General features: G+C 55.7%; 1 protein-coding gene across 3 annotated transcripts in view; it reads left to right on the forward strand.

Annotated features, from left to right (window-relative positions):
• The first annotated feature begins 14,974 nt into the window (after nucleotides 1-14,974).
• PARVB (parvin beta) overlaps nucleotides 14,975-17,020 on the forward strand; it is a 103,204-nt gene continuing 101,158 nt past the window's right edge. The window contains exon 1 of one of the 3 annotated variants that reach the window (XM_053895657.1): nucleotides 14,975-15,182. In XM_053895657.1, the coding sequence (XP_053751632.1) occupies nucleotides 15,068-15,182 (115 nt within the window). In that variant the 5' untranslated portion in view covers nucleotides 14,975-15,067. The remainder of the gene's footprint in view (nucleotides 15,183-17,020) is intronic. The other 2 variants (XM_053895658.1, XM_053895655.1) reach the window with 2 other exon arrangements.

Consider the following 17,020-nt stretch of genomic DNA (forward strand, 5'->3'; position numbering starts at 1 on the left):
AAATTCAGATCTCTGGCTTCTCGTGAAAAACCGGGTCTGACGACGAGAAGCCTTCCTTCCGAGAGCAGCAGAGGGCTGGGGCTGGGGGGTGGTGTTCCTGTAGCCTGCGTCTGCCCCGCCGGCTTCTCCTCTGCGCTTCCTGCCTTTGGCCCGTCAGAAGGGGCAGCATGTTTGGGGAGGAGGCAAGTTTCCGGGGGAAACTGTCGGGGTGGAACAGCCCTGGGTCGGGAGCCTGGCTCTCGCCCTGTGGGCTGTTCACCGAATCCCCATCTGGCCTCCGGCAATCGCTGGGAATGAAACGGACGCGTCTTACGTTCCCACTTAGTCCCGTTTGAGACAGGAGCTGTGGGACGCCGTCTCAGCCCTGCTTCGCTGGGGTCAAACCGGCTGTCCTGGTTTTAAAAATGAACAAGGCTTTGCTAGAGTGGGGCTTATGGTCATCTCGGACATCTCGCCCCCGCGCCTGGGTTGTGACTTTCCACGTGGCGTTTCTGTGACGAGTAAATCACCGGATTCCTTTGCCAAATCATTAGACGCCTCGTGAGAACAAAGAACGTTCATACAGGAGGAGATGCACCATTATCTTGCTGGGAAAATAAATAGTTTTTGAAAACAACACATTCTGTGACTTTGGACAAACTGAAGATTACAGCCTCTCTCTCCCGTTTTTGTTTTTTGTTTTTTTCCTCCTTTTCCTTTTCAATCAATTCATTTCTAATGGAGGAAGCATTTCCTACATTTGTCACTAGATAGATGTGCTGGTCAATTAAAATACTCTGACTTCAGACGGCTGAGATAATAGCAAGCCTGGATCCATCCATCACTGCGAAATAGAAGGTGACCTCCCCGTATGGAGTGAGAGACCCAAGTACAATTGCTTCGATCTTATTATCATACCCAGAAATTACTGCTCATCTAAGTGTAATTTCCCTGAAATACGAAGCAGGCAGAGGCACTGCTAGAAATATTAGACCATAATAAAGAGGCTGTGGTATGGCCTTGACGCTGAACACGGAGGGATGGAAATTGACACGCCGTCCTCACCGGGAGGAAGTGCTGAGGTCAGCAGGGTGGCGTTTCCCCAGATGTTACCGCGGCTGCTAAAGGTTTCGTAGGATTCCTCGGGCAGCTTTACCCCAGACACGTTTGCTCACCAGGCGCCGAGAGAAAGAACTACCCATGGGCGGTTTGGGGGGGGGGGGGGTCCTGCCTCTCCATCCGGCAGCCTCCGTGCCGCCCCCCCCCAGGGCCCCTGCCTGTCTGCACGCTGCCTCCTGCTGTCTCCTCCTGGCAGGGGAAAGGAAACAGGCCCGGGGTGGAAAAGCACCGTTTGGGAGTCGGAGCCGTCTCGAATTGTCACTCCTGCCACTCGCGTTGTTCGTCTGCTCGTTCATTCCACACACGCGTGCTAGGGCTGGGCCGGGGCCAGGGGCCAGGGGCGAGGGCTGAGGGCAGGTGCCTCCAACACAGAGGGATTCGTTCTGGTTCTCGGGAAACACGCGGTCCTTATCAGGGTCTGTGTGGATGTCACCCTGTCGTCAGAGAAAATAAGTATGTAAGTTTCCCCTTTTTCTGGGCTTGAGTAACGGAAAAAACAAAGCCAATCAAGCTAGATATTTACGCAGGCGATTGTATCAGCCACCAAGTGGCAGAGCTGAAGGCACACAAAAGGGGAAATGGATCAAGTGTCCTGGGCGCCCCCGCCGGCCGCGGTGCCCGGGTGCAGGAGCAGGCTCGGGTTTGCTGCAGGCGGGGCGACCCCCCCCCCCTCGCCCCCCCACGGCCTGACCTTGCAGGAGGCGGCCCTTCCGCGGTCGCCTCCGTTTCCCTGTGAGCCTACGCTGCCACTGTCTTCTGACTAAGCCAGCAGCAAAAGGGTTAATTCTGAAGTGAATTTTAAGGAAGGTTAGGAACCATTGGTCCAAAAGGATTCTAAAAATAGATGATTGATTTGGAAAGCATCTTGGGGGTGCTGCATCTTGTTCATAACACATTCCCCAGCCGACCCCCTTAGGCGCTTTGAAAATTCTAGAAATCTTTATTTTGCAATAAAGGTGGGGAAAATGCAAGAGCTCTGTGAAAAATCAATGATGGTATTTTTTTGAATACACTTTCCATTTTGTAGTTTTAGATTTACAGACAAATTCTGAAAATGGTGCTGAGTTCCCATATACCCCACACCCAGCTCCCAGTATTAACGTCTTACGTTAGTCTGAGTGCATTTTGTTACAATTAACAGACCAATATCCATACATTATTATTAACCAAAGTCTGTACTCGCACTTCCTGTTTCCACCGCACGTCCTGATTTGGCCCAGCGACCCCATCCAGGATCCCACATTAAACTGAGTCACCCTGTCTCCTGAGGCCCCTCCTGGCCGTGACAGTTTCCCTGACGTTCCTTGTTTTTGACGACCTTGACGTTTTTGAGGAACTCTGGGCAGGTATTTTGTAGACTGTCCCTCAGTTGGACTTGGTGGTGCTTTTCTCCCAAAAACATGAGAACGTCTGTGGAGTTACGGGGTTTGGGGAGGAAGACCGCAGAGGTAAAGTCCCCTTCCCATCATGCTTCAGGGCATGTGCCACCCACACGACCCACCTTCATCACCTGGCTGAGGTGTGTCTGTCAGGTCAGGCAGGTTTTATAAGAAATATTGGTTTAAAAGGAAAACTCGGGGTCCCCTGGGTGGCTCAGTTGGTTAAGCGTCAGACTCTTGACTTTGGCTCAGGCCGTGATCTCACGGTCTGTGGATTCGACCCCCACGTTGGGCTCCACATTGACAGCTCAGAGTCTGCTTGGGATCCTCTGTGTCCCTTTCTCTCAAAATAAATAAATAAAAAACTAACTACATAAATAAAAAGAAAACTTGGATGAAATAGGGAAGGTGTATATTTCCGGTGATTTAAGTCCCAATCCCGTCTTTTTTTTTTTTTTTTTTTTAATGTTTATTTTTGAGAGAGAGAGAGAGAGACAGAGAGAGAGACAGAGAGTAAGCAGGGGAGGGGCAGAGAGAGGGAGACATAGAATCCGAAGCAGACTCCAGGCTCCGAGCTGTCAGCACAGACCCCGATGAGGGGCTGGAACCCACGACCCGTGAGATCATGACCTGAGTCAGAGACAGACACTCAACTGACCGAGCCACCCTGGCGCCCCAAAGTCCAATCCCGTCTTGAGGCTCATCCCGAGATGTAAACTTTACAATCTGGAGTTTGCATTCTTTGCTAATGGAACGGAAATGCAGAGGCAGCCTAGGAAACAAGGGGGATCGATCTGAACTGCACACAGACCTAAGCCGGTCGGTAAACGCCGGGAACGCAAGCAGCCCTTTCCCTGACGTGGCTCCAGATTTGACGGCTCCCAAAACAGGGCTGCCGGCGCCTGGGGGAGCCTGGATGGTTCCGGAAGGCCACAGCAATGGGGGCGGAGGTCAGCGGTTCGCCTGCAAGTTCTTGGCTGTTTCATGGGGAGATGAATTAATGCGCCCCTGAAACTGATAAGGTGCAACCAGACACATGGGCAAAAGGCTCATAGAGGTGCCCGAGTTTGAAATCCAGCAAGGACTGTAAACCTCAGGTGCCACCGCTAGCGTCCTGGGCCCTGCTGTGGAGTCTCAACCTCCAGGTAAAACACTTCTCTCAAACGTTCCTCGTGAATATTTCCAAATGTAATCTTTTCAGGTCACGATCTCGCGGTCCGTGGGTTCGGGCCCCGCGTCGGGCTCTGCGCTGACGGCTCGGAGCCTGGAGCCTGTCTCGGGTTCTCGGTCTCCCTCTGTCTCTGCGCCTTCTCTGCTCGTGTTCTGTCTCTCTCAAGATAATAAATCAACCCTAAAAAATAAAAATAAAAATGCACAAACCGTCCTGAGCTCTGGGGCCACACAAAACAGCCACATTTGGCCTCGGGGTGTAGCTTGCGGACCCCTGAGTGGGTGGAACTGGAGCCCACAGGCCAGTGCCGGACCCGAGACGTGTGTGGGAATTCTCAGTATCAGTGCTGGGTCCACGCAGTGCTCTTCCGCCACGCCAGCCTACCGCGTGCGTGTGCGTGCGTGTGCGTGTGTGATCTGTGTCCAGAACGTAAGCTGTGTAAGGAACGCACTCAGTTGTCCCCCCCGTGTGGTACCGCGAGACCAGAAGCACGTCCGAGGAATGGAAAGACAGACGCCCCCCGGGGGGAGTGGCCAGCCAGGTCTGCGAGGGAGTCAGGCTGAAGTGACCTAGAGCAGGGTCCCCAGGGCAGGAGGGTGCCCGCCAGCCGGGCAAGGTGGGCAGAGAGCCTGGGGGGCTGTGGATGGCTTACTTGGGCGGCCGTGATTGGCGCGGGGCTGACGGGAGGCGACACTGGGCACTCGGGAGGCAAGAACGTGGGGGCCTCGGGCAGCAGGCCCGGCAGGGATGAGCCATGAAGGCAGGGAGGGCGGTGATGAGCTTGGGTTTTACCCGTTAGGAGATCTTACCTTGATCCAGCTGAGAGATGGGGGTGTGAACGCAGGCTTCCTGCGGGGGGAAGGGGGGGGGCTGGGCGACAGGGACGCGGAGGAGGCTGACCTCACAGGGCTTGGGGCATGGCCACGGGTGACGGCCCCTATCCCCGCCCGGTGGCTGGGTGAATTCACTAAGTACGGCACGCTTCAGTGCCGTCCTCGAAGTACGCCTGCTGTCCCTTGGGTGCCCCTCTGCTAACTTGGGGCTGGTTGTGGCTGGACCCCACTCGAGGACGCCTCTGCACGTCACCAGGCCCCGGAGCGAGCGAGGGCCGCACCAGCGGGGCACGGGCGCCCGCCTCCTTGGTACCCACCGCTCAGCCCAGCCTGTCCTGGGTGGCGAACGAGGACCAGACTGGAGGAGGGGTGGGCTTTCGGGGAAGAATCTGCCCGAAGTTTGAGGCGTGGGAGAGTGTCTGGGCCGCAGGCGCAGACTGGAGTCGCGGCACAGGGGGGCTCTGAGGCCCGTGGGGATGAATGACAGCACCCAGGGGCGCGGCCCAGGGACAGGAGGCTTCTGGGAGCAAGACCCCGCCAGGACGGGGTGGGTAGAGGAGCCCGTGCTCGGGGAGGGCAGCGAGGGCCTCCTGGAGCCTCCCTAACAAAGCACCGCGCACCGGGCTCCTGAAACGACAGGCGTTGATCCTGTCCCCGTCTGGAGGCCCCAAGTCCAAACTCAAGGTGTCGGCAGGGCGGAGCTCTCTCCAAAGACTCGGAGAATCCCTCCCCCGCTGCTCTCATCTTCTGTGTCCCCAGGAGCCCTTGGTGCATCCCGGCCCCAGCGTCCACCTCCGTCTCCACGTGGGCTCTCCTGGCCGCATCGGACGAAGACCCACCCATGGCGTACCTGAACTCCATCACACCTGCCAAGACCCCATTTCCAAATAAGGTCACATTCCTGGGGACGGGGTGGGGGGGGGACGGGGGGGGCGGACTCAGCCTATGTTTCTTGGGGAAACGGTTCAAGCCACGGCCAGCGGTCGCCACGTCGTAACACGTTGTGGGGTCTGGGCCGTGATGTCTGGACTGGCTGAGAAAGGCATCAGGAAGGGGGAAGGGAAAGCGGCAGGTGTGGGGGGGGTGGGGGTCAGGATGGGAGAGGCCCTTGGCCTGTCCTTTGGAGCCTCGTGTGGTGACTCTGCTTACTTTTCTAAAATGAGGGGCGGGGGCCACCTGGGTGGTTCAGTCGGTTAGGCATCCAACTCTTGATTTCAGCTCAGGTCATGATCTCACGGTTTGTGAGTTCGAGTCCCGAGTCGGGCGCTGCACTGACAGTGTGGAGGCTGTTTGGGATCCTCTCTCTCTCTCTCTCTCTCTCTCTCTCTCTCTCTGCCCCTTCCTGCCTACTCGCTCTCTCTCTCAAAAATAAATAAACATTAAAAAAATAAAAATAAAACGAGGAACTGTATTTCAAAGGAGACCTTTAGGTGTCGGTGCAGGGGACATCATGATGACCTTTGTGCCCTTCTCTTGCACAGAGGACGCCTCCTCCCTGTCAGGGGTCAGCACCTCCCTGTCCCACCACCGCCTGGCTCCCCCTGGGTCTCCTGTTCACAGAAGGGGTGGGGGAGAGGGGAGATGGCCAGCACATGAGTTTTAGAAAGTAGTTATTTGAAACACATGGTTGGCTAACACATCGTGAGTACAGAAATCCCGGGCACAGGCCTGGTGCCTCGGTTGTCACTGTGCCGCCTTCGTGGCAGGTGGGGTGCTGTGCTTTACTTCGAGGCAGCTGACGCTTTAAAGTCGGTCTCCCTGGCCCCATAAACATCAACATTGCTGAGAAGGCAGCTGGCGTCCCTGGCGGGCAACTTCTCACTCCGGGAGCCCAGGGGGGACACTTTGGTCAAAGAGCCTCTCCACTCAAAGTGCGGTGCAGGGGTATGGAGGGCACCTGGGTTGGACGTGCGGAGTCCGGGGCGCAGCCCAGCCCCCCTCCGCCAGGACCTACGCTTTCAGGAGACGTCAGGTGACCCGCGTGTGCCTTTTAGACCCACCGGGAAGCGCGGGGAGGTCCGAACCGGCAGCCTCTGCCTGGAGGCTAGAGCCCGGCTCCCCACCGCACCCCCCTTGCCCTCCACAGCGGAGCCCCCCTCAACAAGGCTGGTGACAGCGAAGCTTTGTTCCTAGTGTTTCCATGCCACGCCGTCCTCTCTTGTGTCCTTCATCACTAAGGCTGTCACTGGGGCTGAGTGCATGAGGAGCTATAAATAATCTGCATCGATGGAGAAGAGCTTTCCTGTGGGGGTGCAGACGTCCCCATAACCCCAAGTGCCCATGATAGTCTTATGCAGTCATTACCCCCAACCTACTGTCATCAATCATTTGCCTTTTATTTATTCATTCACTCATTCATAGACTCATTCATTCACTCATTCATTCATTCACTCACTCATTCATTCACTCATTCATTCATAACTCATTCACTCACTCATTGACTTATTCATAGACTCATTCATTCACTCATCCATTCACTCATACACTCATTCACTCATACACTCATTCATTCACTCATTTACTCATTCATTCATTCATTCATTCATTCACTCATTCAGCGAACACAGCTCTTGGTGTGTGCCAGGCCCGGATGTGGGGTACGAAGGCACAGATGATGACCGTCTGGCAGGGAGCACAGACAAATCAGCTGGGAGGAAGCCCCGATGGGGTCAGCTGGGTGCTTGGGGGGGGGGGGTGCTGGAGGCGACTTCGCCTAAGCAAGGGCCATTCCCCCTGTGCCTGCTCTGCAGGTTAGCGGGGGGCCTGTTTGGTGGCTTCCTCCGCCACCCCAGGGTCTGTTTCTATTGCCTTCCCCACCTCCGTCCTTCCCCTCCGGGTCCTGGTCGCTGCTGCCTCGATCTTCTTTGGCTCTTTCTTTGCCAAAGGCTGGCCCTCCAGGGAACCCTTTGCTGCCCCTGACACGCTCTCTTACTCTCTGTTCTTCCTTCTTTGTCAGCTGTTTCCTTGTCTCTCTTTCCCGCTGCCTCTCCTCTGTAGGAAGGGCCGCGTCTCGCCCGCCTCCCAATGCAGTACTTTGCAGTTTATTAAAATTGCCTTTAGTTCGCAGGCTTGATTTACTTTGGGTCTTAGACACAGGATGTAAAAAAGAAAGTTTGGGGGCACCTAGGTGGCTCTGTTGGTTAAGCATCTGACTTGGACTCAGGTCACGATCTCGAGGTTCTTGAGTTCGAGCCCCGTGTCAGGCTCTGTGCTGACAGCTCGAAGCCCGGAGCCTGCTTCGGATTCTGTGTCTCCCTCTCCCTCTGCCCCTCCCCTGCTTGCGCGCTGTCTCTCCCTCTCAAAAATAAATAAACATTAAAATTTTTTTTAAATAAGTAGATAAAAATTTAAAAACCTGTGGTTAAAAAAATAAAAATGAAAAACATTGCAGTAACATATACATAAGATAAAATTTACTATTACAACTATTTTTGTAAGTTTCTTTATTTTGAGAGAGAGAGCATGAGCGGGGGCGGGGGGGCAGAGCAAGAGGGAGAAAAAGAGAATCCCAAGCAGGCTCCCCGATGCCAGCACAGAGCCCGATACAGGGCTCGAACCCATGAAACCACGAAAGTGTGAGCTGAGCCAAAGTCAAGAGTCAGATGCTTAACTGACCGAGCCACCGAGGTGCACCTGTTGCAACCATTGTCAAGTGTATGATTCTGTGGTATGAAGTCCATTCGGAGTGTTAGGCAGCCCCCAGTCCCATCGGTTTCCAGGACTCTTCGTCTTGCAAACCCGAAACTCTGTCCCCGCCAAACCCCCCGCCCCCGGCAGCCCCTGGTGACCGCCATTCTACTTTTCGTCTCGATGACTGTGGCTCCTCTCGGGAATCATACAAGGTTGTCCTTCTGTGTCGGGCTCATCTCACCGAGCACGACGTCCTCGGGGTTCATCCGTGCTGTGGCCCCGGCTCAGAATCTCAGGTGTATACACGTGGATTGACCACGTTCCGTTAGTCCGTTCGCCTGTCGACGGGCACTGGGGTCGTTTCTCCCTTGAGAGACAGGCTTTTGTGACTCATCCGCTATTCACAAAACATCTACCCCGCGTGATGCTTCTAGAACAAAGACTCTCGTTTCACATCTCTTTTTCAGATTACGTGGAAACGAGCGCATTCGTTGGCGAAAAATGTTTTCAGTCGCAGGTCTTCTTGGACGGACTCTGCGACACAAGGGCCCGCGTTCGGCTGCCGTGGTGCTCCTGGCGGGGGAAAAAAAAATTAAGCTCCATATTTTAACAGTTCTTGATACTAAACACTTAAATAGCACTGATGATTGAACAGTCTTTTCAAGCCTTGCATTTTACTGATTTCCTGAAATTTGAAATTTTGACAGTCTTGAGATAATTTGCCATACACGGTGGAGCTTCACGTTTTAACACTCCTGATTCGAGAGCATAATTGGCTCACAGCTGCTCAGCCTCTGATCTCCGTCAGTAACAGACTGTGGGAGGTGTGGCAGGTGGATAATCCTGGAACACGCTTCTCCCCCTGCGAGCTGGGAACCCGAGCGAACCATTGATAAACGACACTGTTTTCAGCTGATGCTCTGACTCCGCCTGAGGATTCGCTTTCTCAATCACAACCTGTTCCAATGAGCCCTGAGGTCAGTTCTCCTCACTCCGCGTTGAACACCCATTTGCTACTTTTTGCACTGACGGAAAGGCAAAGTTCGCATTAGTCGTTTCCCCTTGACAGCGTATCTGGGGATTAAAAGGTGGGCTTCGGGGCGCCTGGGTGGCTCAGTCGGTTGAGCGTCCGACTTCGGCTCAGGGTGTGATCTCGCGGCTCGTGGGTTCCGGCCCCGCGTCGGGCTCTGTGCTGATGGCTCAGAACCTGGAGCCTGCTTCGGGATTCTGTGTCTCCCTCTCTCGCCGGCCCTCCCATGCTCATGCTCTGTCTCTGTCTCAAAAATAAATAAAACATTAAAAAAATAAATAAATAAATAAAAGGTGGGCTTCCGTAAAGGTTTGTGTACATGTGTAAAATGTATGCGTGTATCCGCATGTACGTAAACTGTATGCGGGGGTGGATGTGGGTTGTACAGATGGCTAATTCAGTTCCCTGGCCGTTAGAACGTAAGCTCCACCGGGCAGGTCTTTGCTTCCGCTCCGAGTGTGTCCCAAGGTCTGGGATCATGCTTTTCCGCTTAAAACCACACCGCGGGTGGTACATCCACGCGAGAAAGCATTCGCGAAATGTTCTCTCCGTGCAGCTGGACTCCGCTATGATTTACGTAATCACGGATGCACATTTACGTGGTTCCTATTTTCCAAAAAGACAAGCTATGTTGCAACATACTTCTACTTTATATAATAGCACAGAAAGTTTTATAGAATAAGATCCGTAAGAAGTGGGATTGTTACCAACCCACTCTTGGAGGTGCTAAGTTAAAAAGGCATTTGTAACACGAGGAAAGGTTTTGTGTACTTCCTCAGAGCTCAACACAACAGGATCTGAATCCTGGTCATCTTGTAGACGATGATTTTTAGCAGTCCCGCCATCGTTACCACTGTTAGGGCTTTCTGGCAAAAATGTGCAGGAAGTCAAATTCAGTTTGGGTTTGGGCACGATCTGCTCCCGGATCTGGCCCAGTGCCTGTTTCTGTATGGCCTGTGAGCTAAGAATGGCTTTACATTTTAAACAAGGTTTTGGAAAAAAAAAAAGATCAGAAGAAGATCTTTTGTGACAGGTGAAAACGCTATGAAACGTAAATTTCTGTGCACATAAATAAAGTTTTATTGGAACACGCCACGCACATTTGCTTATGTATTGTCCACGGCTGCTTCCGGGCTACAACAGGACAGTTGAGGAGTTGTGACAGGCCGTATGGGCTGCGAAGTTGAAAATATCCACTGTCTGCCCCCTAACAGACCCCTGCCCTATGCCACTGTCCTTCCCAGCCCCAGAGGTGTGCTCATGATGGGCTGTGGTGGCCGAGGCTGCTCCCTCCAGCAGCCAGGAGGAAGTGGGTAGTGCCCTACCCTTCATCATCCTCCCCGCCACCCAAAGCACGGCTGTCATTCTCTCACTGCTCCCACGTTAAGTGGGAGGAGGAAAGCAAAGCCTTTCGTTGTGTAGGCAGATGATACATATATAAGGCAAGTTAATAGTGAAAGAAATTCAGACTAAGGTGTGAACGTCTAATAGGCCTGGCCTCCGCTCTGCCCACCCATATAAAAAGTACAGGCGTTTTTCAAGGGGCTTGCTCCCTAAAAGCTTGGGGGAAGTCTTTCTTGAGGGGGATGCATCATCTTTCAGGGGGCCCTACCCACTCTCCTCCGCGGAAGGAACCAACAGCTCCGTGCCAACCTCTCGCCCTCTCCTCATCTATAAAATGCTTTCAGGAACAAAGCGCCTATGTGGTTTGGTTTGCCTACTATGCAAAATGAAAACTCAGAGGAGTTGCTAGTAAGTGGAAGTCCAACTTCCCTTGTTGCAAACTTTGCTGATGTTTCCAAAATCACCAAGGAAGAGGCTGCTGATCACTGGAGTCAGGGATTCCTGTTCCCTCCGCAGGCGGTAGGGGAGGAAGCGTTACCGCGCCAGGTTTTAAATTCCGGGCGAGTGCGGTCATCTTTGCGCGCTCCCGGCGTTTCCCGCGAACGCCGCGCGGTACTCTCTTGCCAGATCCTTCCGGGAGCAACCTGATGGCATCGCACCCCCGAAAGCCGACTTTAGAGACGGCGCGGGCCCCCCGTCACTGAATTAATGATTCCCTTCGCTTCTCTACACACTTGGGACTCGCCCACGACTGCTAGGAGGTTTGAAAATGAGCAACACAAGAAAATGTTTCACAGGCTCCATACGCCCTCGGACGGGTTCCCTTTCCTCTCCCAAAGAGCTAAGGGCTGGTTTGCGTTTTTGGAGAGACACCACTTGGTTTTAGTTCTGTGAAGGGGCGATAGAAGAAGGCGGGAAGCCCTCAAACCCCCCTCAAAAGCTTCGAGAGCCGAGCCGCGGTGCCGTGAGAGGCACGTTTTTAAGGGAACGGAACCCCAAAGCAGGCAAGGTAAAGAACTCAAATTGTCCTGCCTACAGGTGTCGTTGAGTTTTCCCCAAGACGTTATGGAGGGAGAACTGATATGCCAGTCCCTCTGCCCGGGGGGGGGGACCACTGTCATCATAGCAAAGAGGCCACCTGTTCTTGCACGTCAAGTGACTGGATTCCCTCAAGGGCGTACCCTCGCCTCTCGACAGAACGTCTTTGAGAGATCTCTGCCGGAGCGTGAGGACAAAGGGCACGCACTCAGGAGACATTTGTTCCCTGTCCTCAATGAAGCTCGTAAGGAACTGGCCTCTTTGGAAGCCACACTTCAAACGCACATCAAATGGTTTTCTTTCATAGGGGCAGCTGCGTGTAATCGGATTTTCGTAATTATTCTCCAAATGTAAGATGGACGTAGAGTACGGGCGTGGGCTCTACGTATGTGACATGCTAAGAAGAGGGAGGCCGAGTTGGCGAGGACAGAACTAAGATCACGTTTCTGCTCCTTGTGAAATTCTCTCTTTTTTAAGGCCAGGAGGGAAGGAGAGTTTTGGGGGGTTAGATCATTGCCCCTCCTTCGTCTAGCCCGGAAAAAAAAATTACAAACTAATCCACGGCCATTAAGTCGAGGGAAGGAGAGTTTTGGGGGGTTAGATCATTGCCCCTCCTTCGTCTAGCGCGGAAAAAAAATTACAAATTAATCCACGGCCATTAAGTCGATTCTTGATGGTGATTTGTGGCACACACACGAGACAAGCCATTACAACGAACGCAATAATTTAAAATAACCTTCAAAGCTGCATTTAATAAGAGATCATCCAATTCTCCAGCCCAAAATGTGCGAGGAAAATTGTGTGTGTGAGTGCACATGTTGTCTCTGCAGAAAAGGGAATGATTATAAACACGACTGAGACATCATCACTTTGCACGGATTTCTTGGTAACAAGCACCACGCCTGCATTTAAAACATGATTATATTTTTGTGCAAACGATTCCTACAAAACTCCAGGAACCCTACTATCCTGTAAAGCCCAGTTCAGTTCCTCTTACAGCTAGGAATCACTTGGTTGTAGTGAGTAGTCCTGCTGGGAACAGGTGGGCCAGGCATCTTCTGGAGAAATCTGTTCATGGTGTAATGACATTTATTTATTTCTTTTTTAAATTAACTTATTCTTTTGAATGTTTATTTTTGAGAGACAGAGCATGAGCAGGAGAGGAGCAGAGACAGAAGGGAGACACAGAATCCGAAACAGGCTCCAGGCTCTGAGCTGTCAGCACAGAGCCCGACGCGGGGCTCGAACCCACGAACCTCGGGATCATGACCTGAGCTGAAGTCGGATGCCCAACCGACTGAGCCACCCAGGCGCCCCTGTAATGACATTTTTAAAAGTACGATTCCACCTGTCTCCACAGCGTTCAAAGTAGCAGCTAACAAGCAGAAACTGTAAATTCTGTGTGTTCCCTGGGAAGCCGGACCCACTGATGAAATACTCAAAATAACTGATTATTTACTTGGGGGGGGGGGGGCACAGGACTGAATCCTCTGCTCCCAGGTCTCGTGGCCCAGGAGCACGGCTCTGCTCCCTTTTCCTTCCCACGGCTACCTTTCCGCTCGCTGGGACCGGTGATGGGTGTGCCGAGGGCAGCGGGAGGGTGGGGGTGTCCGTGGGCCCCTCAAAGCGGTAGTGGACTTCTCGTGTGCACACTTCTCTAGAGTAAACCATCAGTGCTGTGCATAGGATTCTCAAAGGGGTCAGAGCCGCCCGCCCTGGATGCCAGCCTCCTTCCCGCATCCAGAGAGCGCTGTCTAGCCCTCACTCTGCCATGACCCCATTGGGATGTCAATAACCAAGTTCACAACCTTTCTGTGTTTTCCCCAGCCCGGTTAGAGACCCCCCCCCCCATCAAAAGGGGTGTTGGAAGCCTCTGGGACCTCTGACCCTGACCCTGACCCCCCAGTTATTGTCCAAATGTTGTGGTTTGCAACCCTGAGAGCTCATTCTCGTCTGGTCCCTTCCCTCTGCCACGGCCTCCGAGACTCTGGCCTGGCCCGTTTCAGTGACTTGTGAATTGCTCTCGGGCCCTGGGTTTCGCTTCCTTTCATCACTCAGTTTTCCCATTAATCCAACGTGTCCGGTCTCTGCTCAGACCCTCTCAGTGGCTCAGGGCTCCTTGAACACGGCATTGATCTGGTTCCCTCCACCACAAAGGCTCAATCCACGCCAGGCAATGTGCCTTTGTTTCCTGTCACTTCACACCCCCAGGTGCCTGTCTTTACTTAGCGTCCTCTCCCCGTCCGTCACCCCTTCTGCCTGCCTGCCGAGTTTTCTCTCCCTTTACTGAACCAAGGCAGAAGGCGGTTTCACCCGGGTCCCAGGTCAGACGGCCCTTTCCGGACAAGCCTCCTCTCCCCCACCTCACGGGGTTCCTAAAGGACCTGTGAGTCCCGTATCACTGCGGGTCAGCATGTGCTCTCCTGGAGGGCAAGGCTCTGTCCTTGTGGTCTGTGCACCCCCAGCGGGAGGACGGGGCTCGGTACCCGCTCAAGAGCACAGAGTGTGCTGGGGACACGGAGCAGGCACGACGGGGACAGGGGCATGGAGAATCAGCCTCAGGCCATCCTTTTGCCACCCGAACTCTCCTACCCTTCCCGGGCCGTCCCCCTCTGACAGCCCTGCCTCAGACTGACCCAACCCCTCAGCCCCGGCCTGGCAAGAAACAGCCTTAACTCTCTGTCCACTTCCCTCCTAAGTCACCTCGGCGCTGCAGCTGGTGCCTCAGACCCGGTCTTATGCCTTCACCCACTGTCCCGGTGCCAGCAGCGGTCAGGCCTGTGGACCCCAATCCAATCCCGTCATCCCAGTCTGAAAACCCTCTCTCGGCCTCCAGCGCTTACAAGGTCTGCCCTGCCCTCATCTCCCCTTCTCCCCTCCCTGGAGCCCCCATCCCGTCCCCTCCGGTCCCTCTCCTCCCTCTGCCTGAACACCGACCCCCGATTCCAGGTCAGCCCTGGAACCCTCACCCCTTGGGAAACATCCCGAGCTCCCCTAGGACCGGGGGAGGGGTTCAGAGGGCGCCTATCGGCCAGCGCGGCTTAGGAGTGGGGACAGTTCACAGGGGGTTCCCCCAGCCCCGGGCCTGGTTCTGGGCAGAAGTTCAACGAGTGAAACGCGGTTCTTTGCCGCACGTCGGCCGCGCTCCCCACCGGAGCCTGGGCGCCGGCACCAGAGCCCTCGGGCGCGGGGCTCCAGCGTGTAGGACACAAGGTCGCCGCGAGCCCCGGGGGTGCGGCCCGCGCGGCCCTCGGGAGCCGAGCCCCTTCACTTCTCGGAGGGGGGGAGTACGGGCGCGCGGCGCGGGATCGGCCGAGGGCTCAAGGCGGCGACCGCACAGCGGGGACGGCTGTGGCCTCTGCGGCAGCGCGTCCGACCCGGGGGCGGGGGCGGGGGGAGGGGGGCGGGGACCGAGGGGGGCGGGGGCGGGCGGCGGGGGCCGCGCCCTCCGGCCCCTCCCCGGGCGAGCGGGCGGCGGCGGCGGCGGCGGCGACCCGGGCGGTTCCCACTCGCGCTGCGCCCGCCGGCGGCCCCCGCGCGGCCCATGTCCTCCGCGCCGCTGCGCTCGCCCCCCCTGCGGCCCCCCAGGATGAAGAAGGACGAGTCGTTCCTGGGCAAGCTCGGCGGCACGCTGGCGAGGAAGAAAAAGGCCAGGGAGGGTGAGTGCGCCGGCCGCGCAGGCGTCCCCGCGCGCCCCGCCCGGGTGGCTCCCCCCTCCCCTCCCCTCCCCCCACCGCCGGGTCCCCGCGTCCCCGCCCCGCCGGGCCCCGCGCACGCGTCTCCGGGCTCTGCCGGGGTCCACGCGTCCCCCTCAGGGGGTGGCTCCCCGGCCCGCGCGCTCCGGTCGCCTGACCCCGCCGGCCCGCGCGGCGCGCCGCCGTGACCTTCGGGAGAGGCCTTGACCCTCGTTCCTCCTTCCTCCCGGGCCCTTTAAACGCCAGCCGGGGGCACTTGGGCGAGCCGGGCCGCCCCCTCCCGCGGCGGGTCGCGGATGGGCGCTCGAGCGGAAGGCGGACGTGGGGCGGGAGGCGCGTAGCCCTGCGGCGCGCACGCCGGCTCGAGTCGCCCTCCACCCGGACCGCCTGCGGGCCGACCGCACGTAGCCGTGCGCGGTCACCCTCCCTTCGCCGGGCATTTGCTGGCTCGGCCCGGGCCCGGGGTCGGTGGAGGGGGGGGGGGGCCCGGCGGGGGTTCGGTGCGGGAGCCCCTGCGGGGGACGCCGCCCCCGCCCTGGAGCGGGGAGGAAGGAAGGGGGCCAGAGTGTGCAGAGGCCCCGGGCCGGGGGTGGGGGCGGGGGCTGCGACCTAGGGCGCCGGAGCTCCCCTCCCCCCTTCTGTGTGCTTCGGCAAATAATCCTAAAAAAACCACCTGCCTTCCCTTACATTTTAAAAGTTTTTGCAAAGAGTTGCCGGGGACTTCACTTCTGCCCGCCTGTGTGTGCTTCAAATGCACTGCTGTTCCCAGGGCCTCTCCGAGGACTTGCATTCCTGAATTTTCCCTTTGTCTGGCGAGGAGATTCCTCCTCTGGGACAGATTCCGGATGGGCCTCGGTGAGCCGCGCTTACAGGGAAGGGAAGAGGCAGCTGTGATAAGGCAGGTGGGGGACCTGGCCTCAGGCAGGTCCTGGAGAAAAAAGGACCTGAGAGTTAGGGGTGTGTCGACTGATCTCCTGAAGCCACCTGGGGCTGACTTAGCCCCTAAAAAGTCTTTTGTTTTTTCAGGTTGATTGTACCCCCTGGGACACATGTACCCCAAGGATGCGTACCCACGGGGACACTAACTCCCTTAATTTCCCCCTGGGACGTGTGTATTCCCAGGGATGCCTGCGTGACACTTTTCCCTCTTGGGGATGCGTTCCCTTCAGGGATTTTGGTGGAGGTGGGGGGTGCACCCTGGCATCTCCCATCAGGGAAGCTTTTACCGAATTAGATTATTCAGTTCCCGTCGGGGGAGGACTTTGTCACCTTTTAGTGGCTTCCCCATATTCCTGAACAAATTGGCCACTCCTCTCTCGAGGCTTACAAGTCATACGTCCCAAGTGAGATGATATACACAAGAGTCACCCCTCTGTGTCATTCAGTCTGCCTTGGTGATGTGTGTCCGCACCCACAGTCACGTTGCCCTCAACAAAAGTCATTTCACAGACGTAAGTGACATTTCCTCTCCCAATTTGTTCAGCCTCAGAAGAGACAGCCAAGGTTCTTTTTTTTTTTTTTTTTTTAATTTTGTTAAGCTTATATATTTATTTTTTGAGAGAGAGTGAGCAGGAGAGGGGCAGAGAGAGAGAGAGAGAGAGAGAGAGAGAGAGAGAGAATCCCAAGCAGGCTCCGCACTGTCAGCACAGAGCCCGACGCGGGGCTCGAACTCACAAACTGTGACATCATGACCTGAGCCAATATCAAGAGTTGGACGCTTAACAGATCGAGCCACCCAGGCGTCCCCGGCCAAGGTTCTTGCTTTCGTGGAACAGGGAGTCCGTTGTGATAAGGAAACAGAC

This window comes from Panthera pardus, unplaced genomic scaffold (genome assembly GCF_024362965.1).
Source record: "Panthera pardus isolate Hobbes unplaced genomic scaffold, ASM2436296v1 HiC_scaffold_6, whole genome shotgun sequence".
NCBI lineage: Eukaryota > Metazoa > Chordata > Mammalia > Carnivora > Felidae > Panthera > Panthera pardus.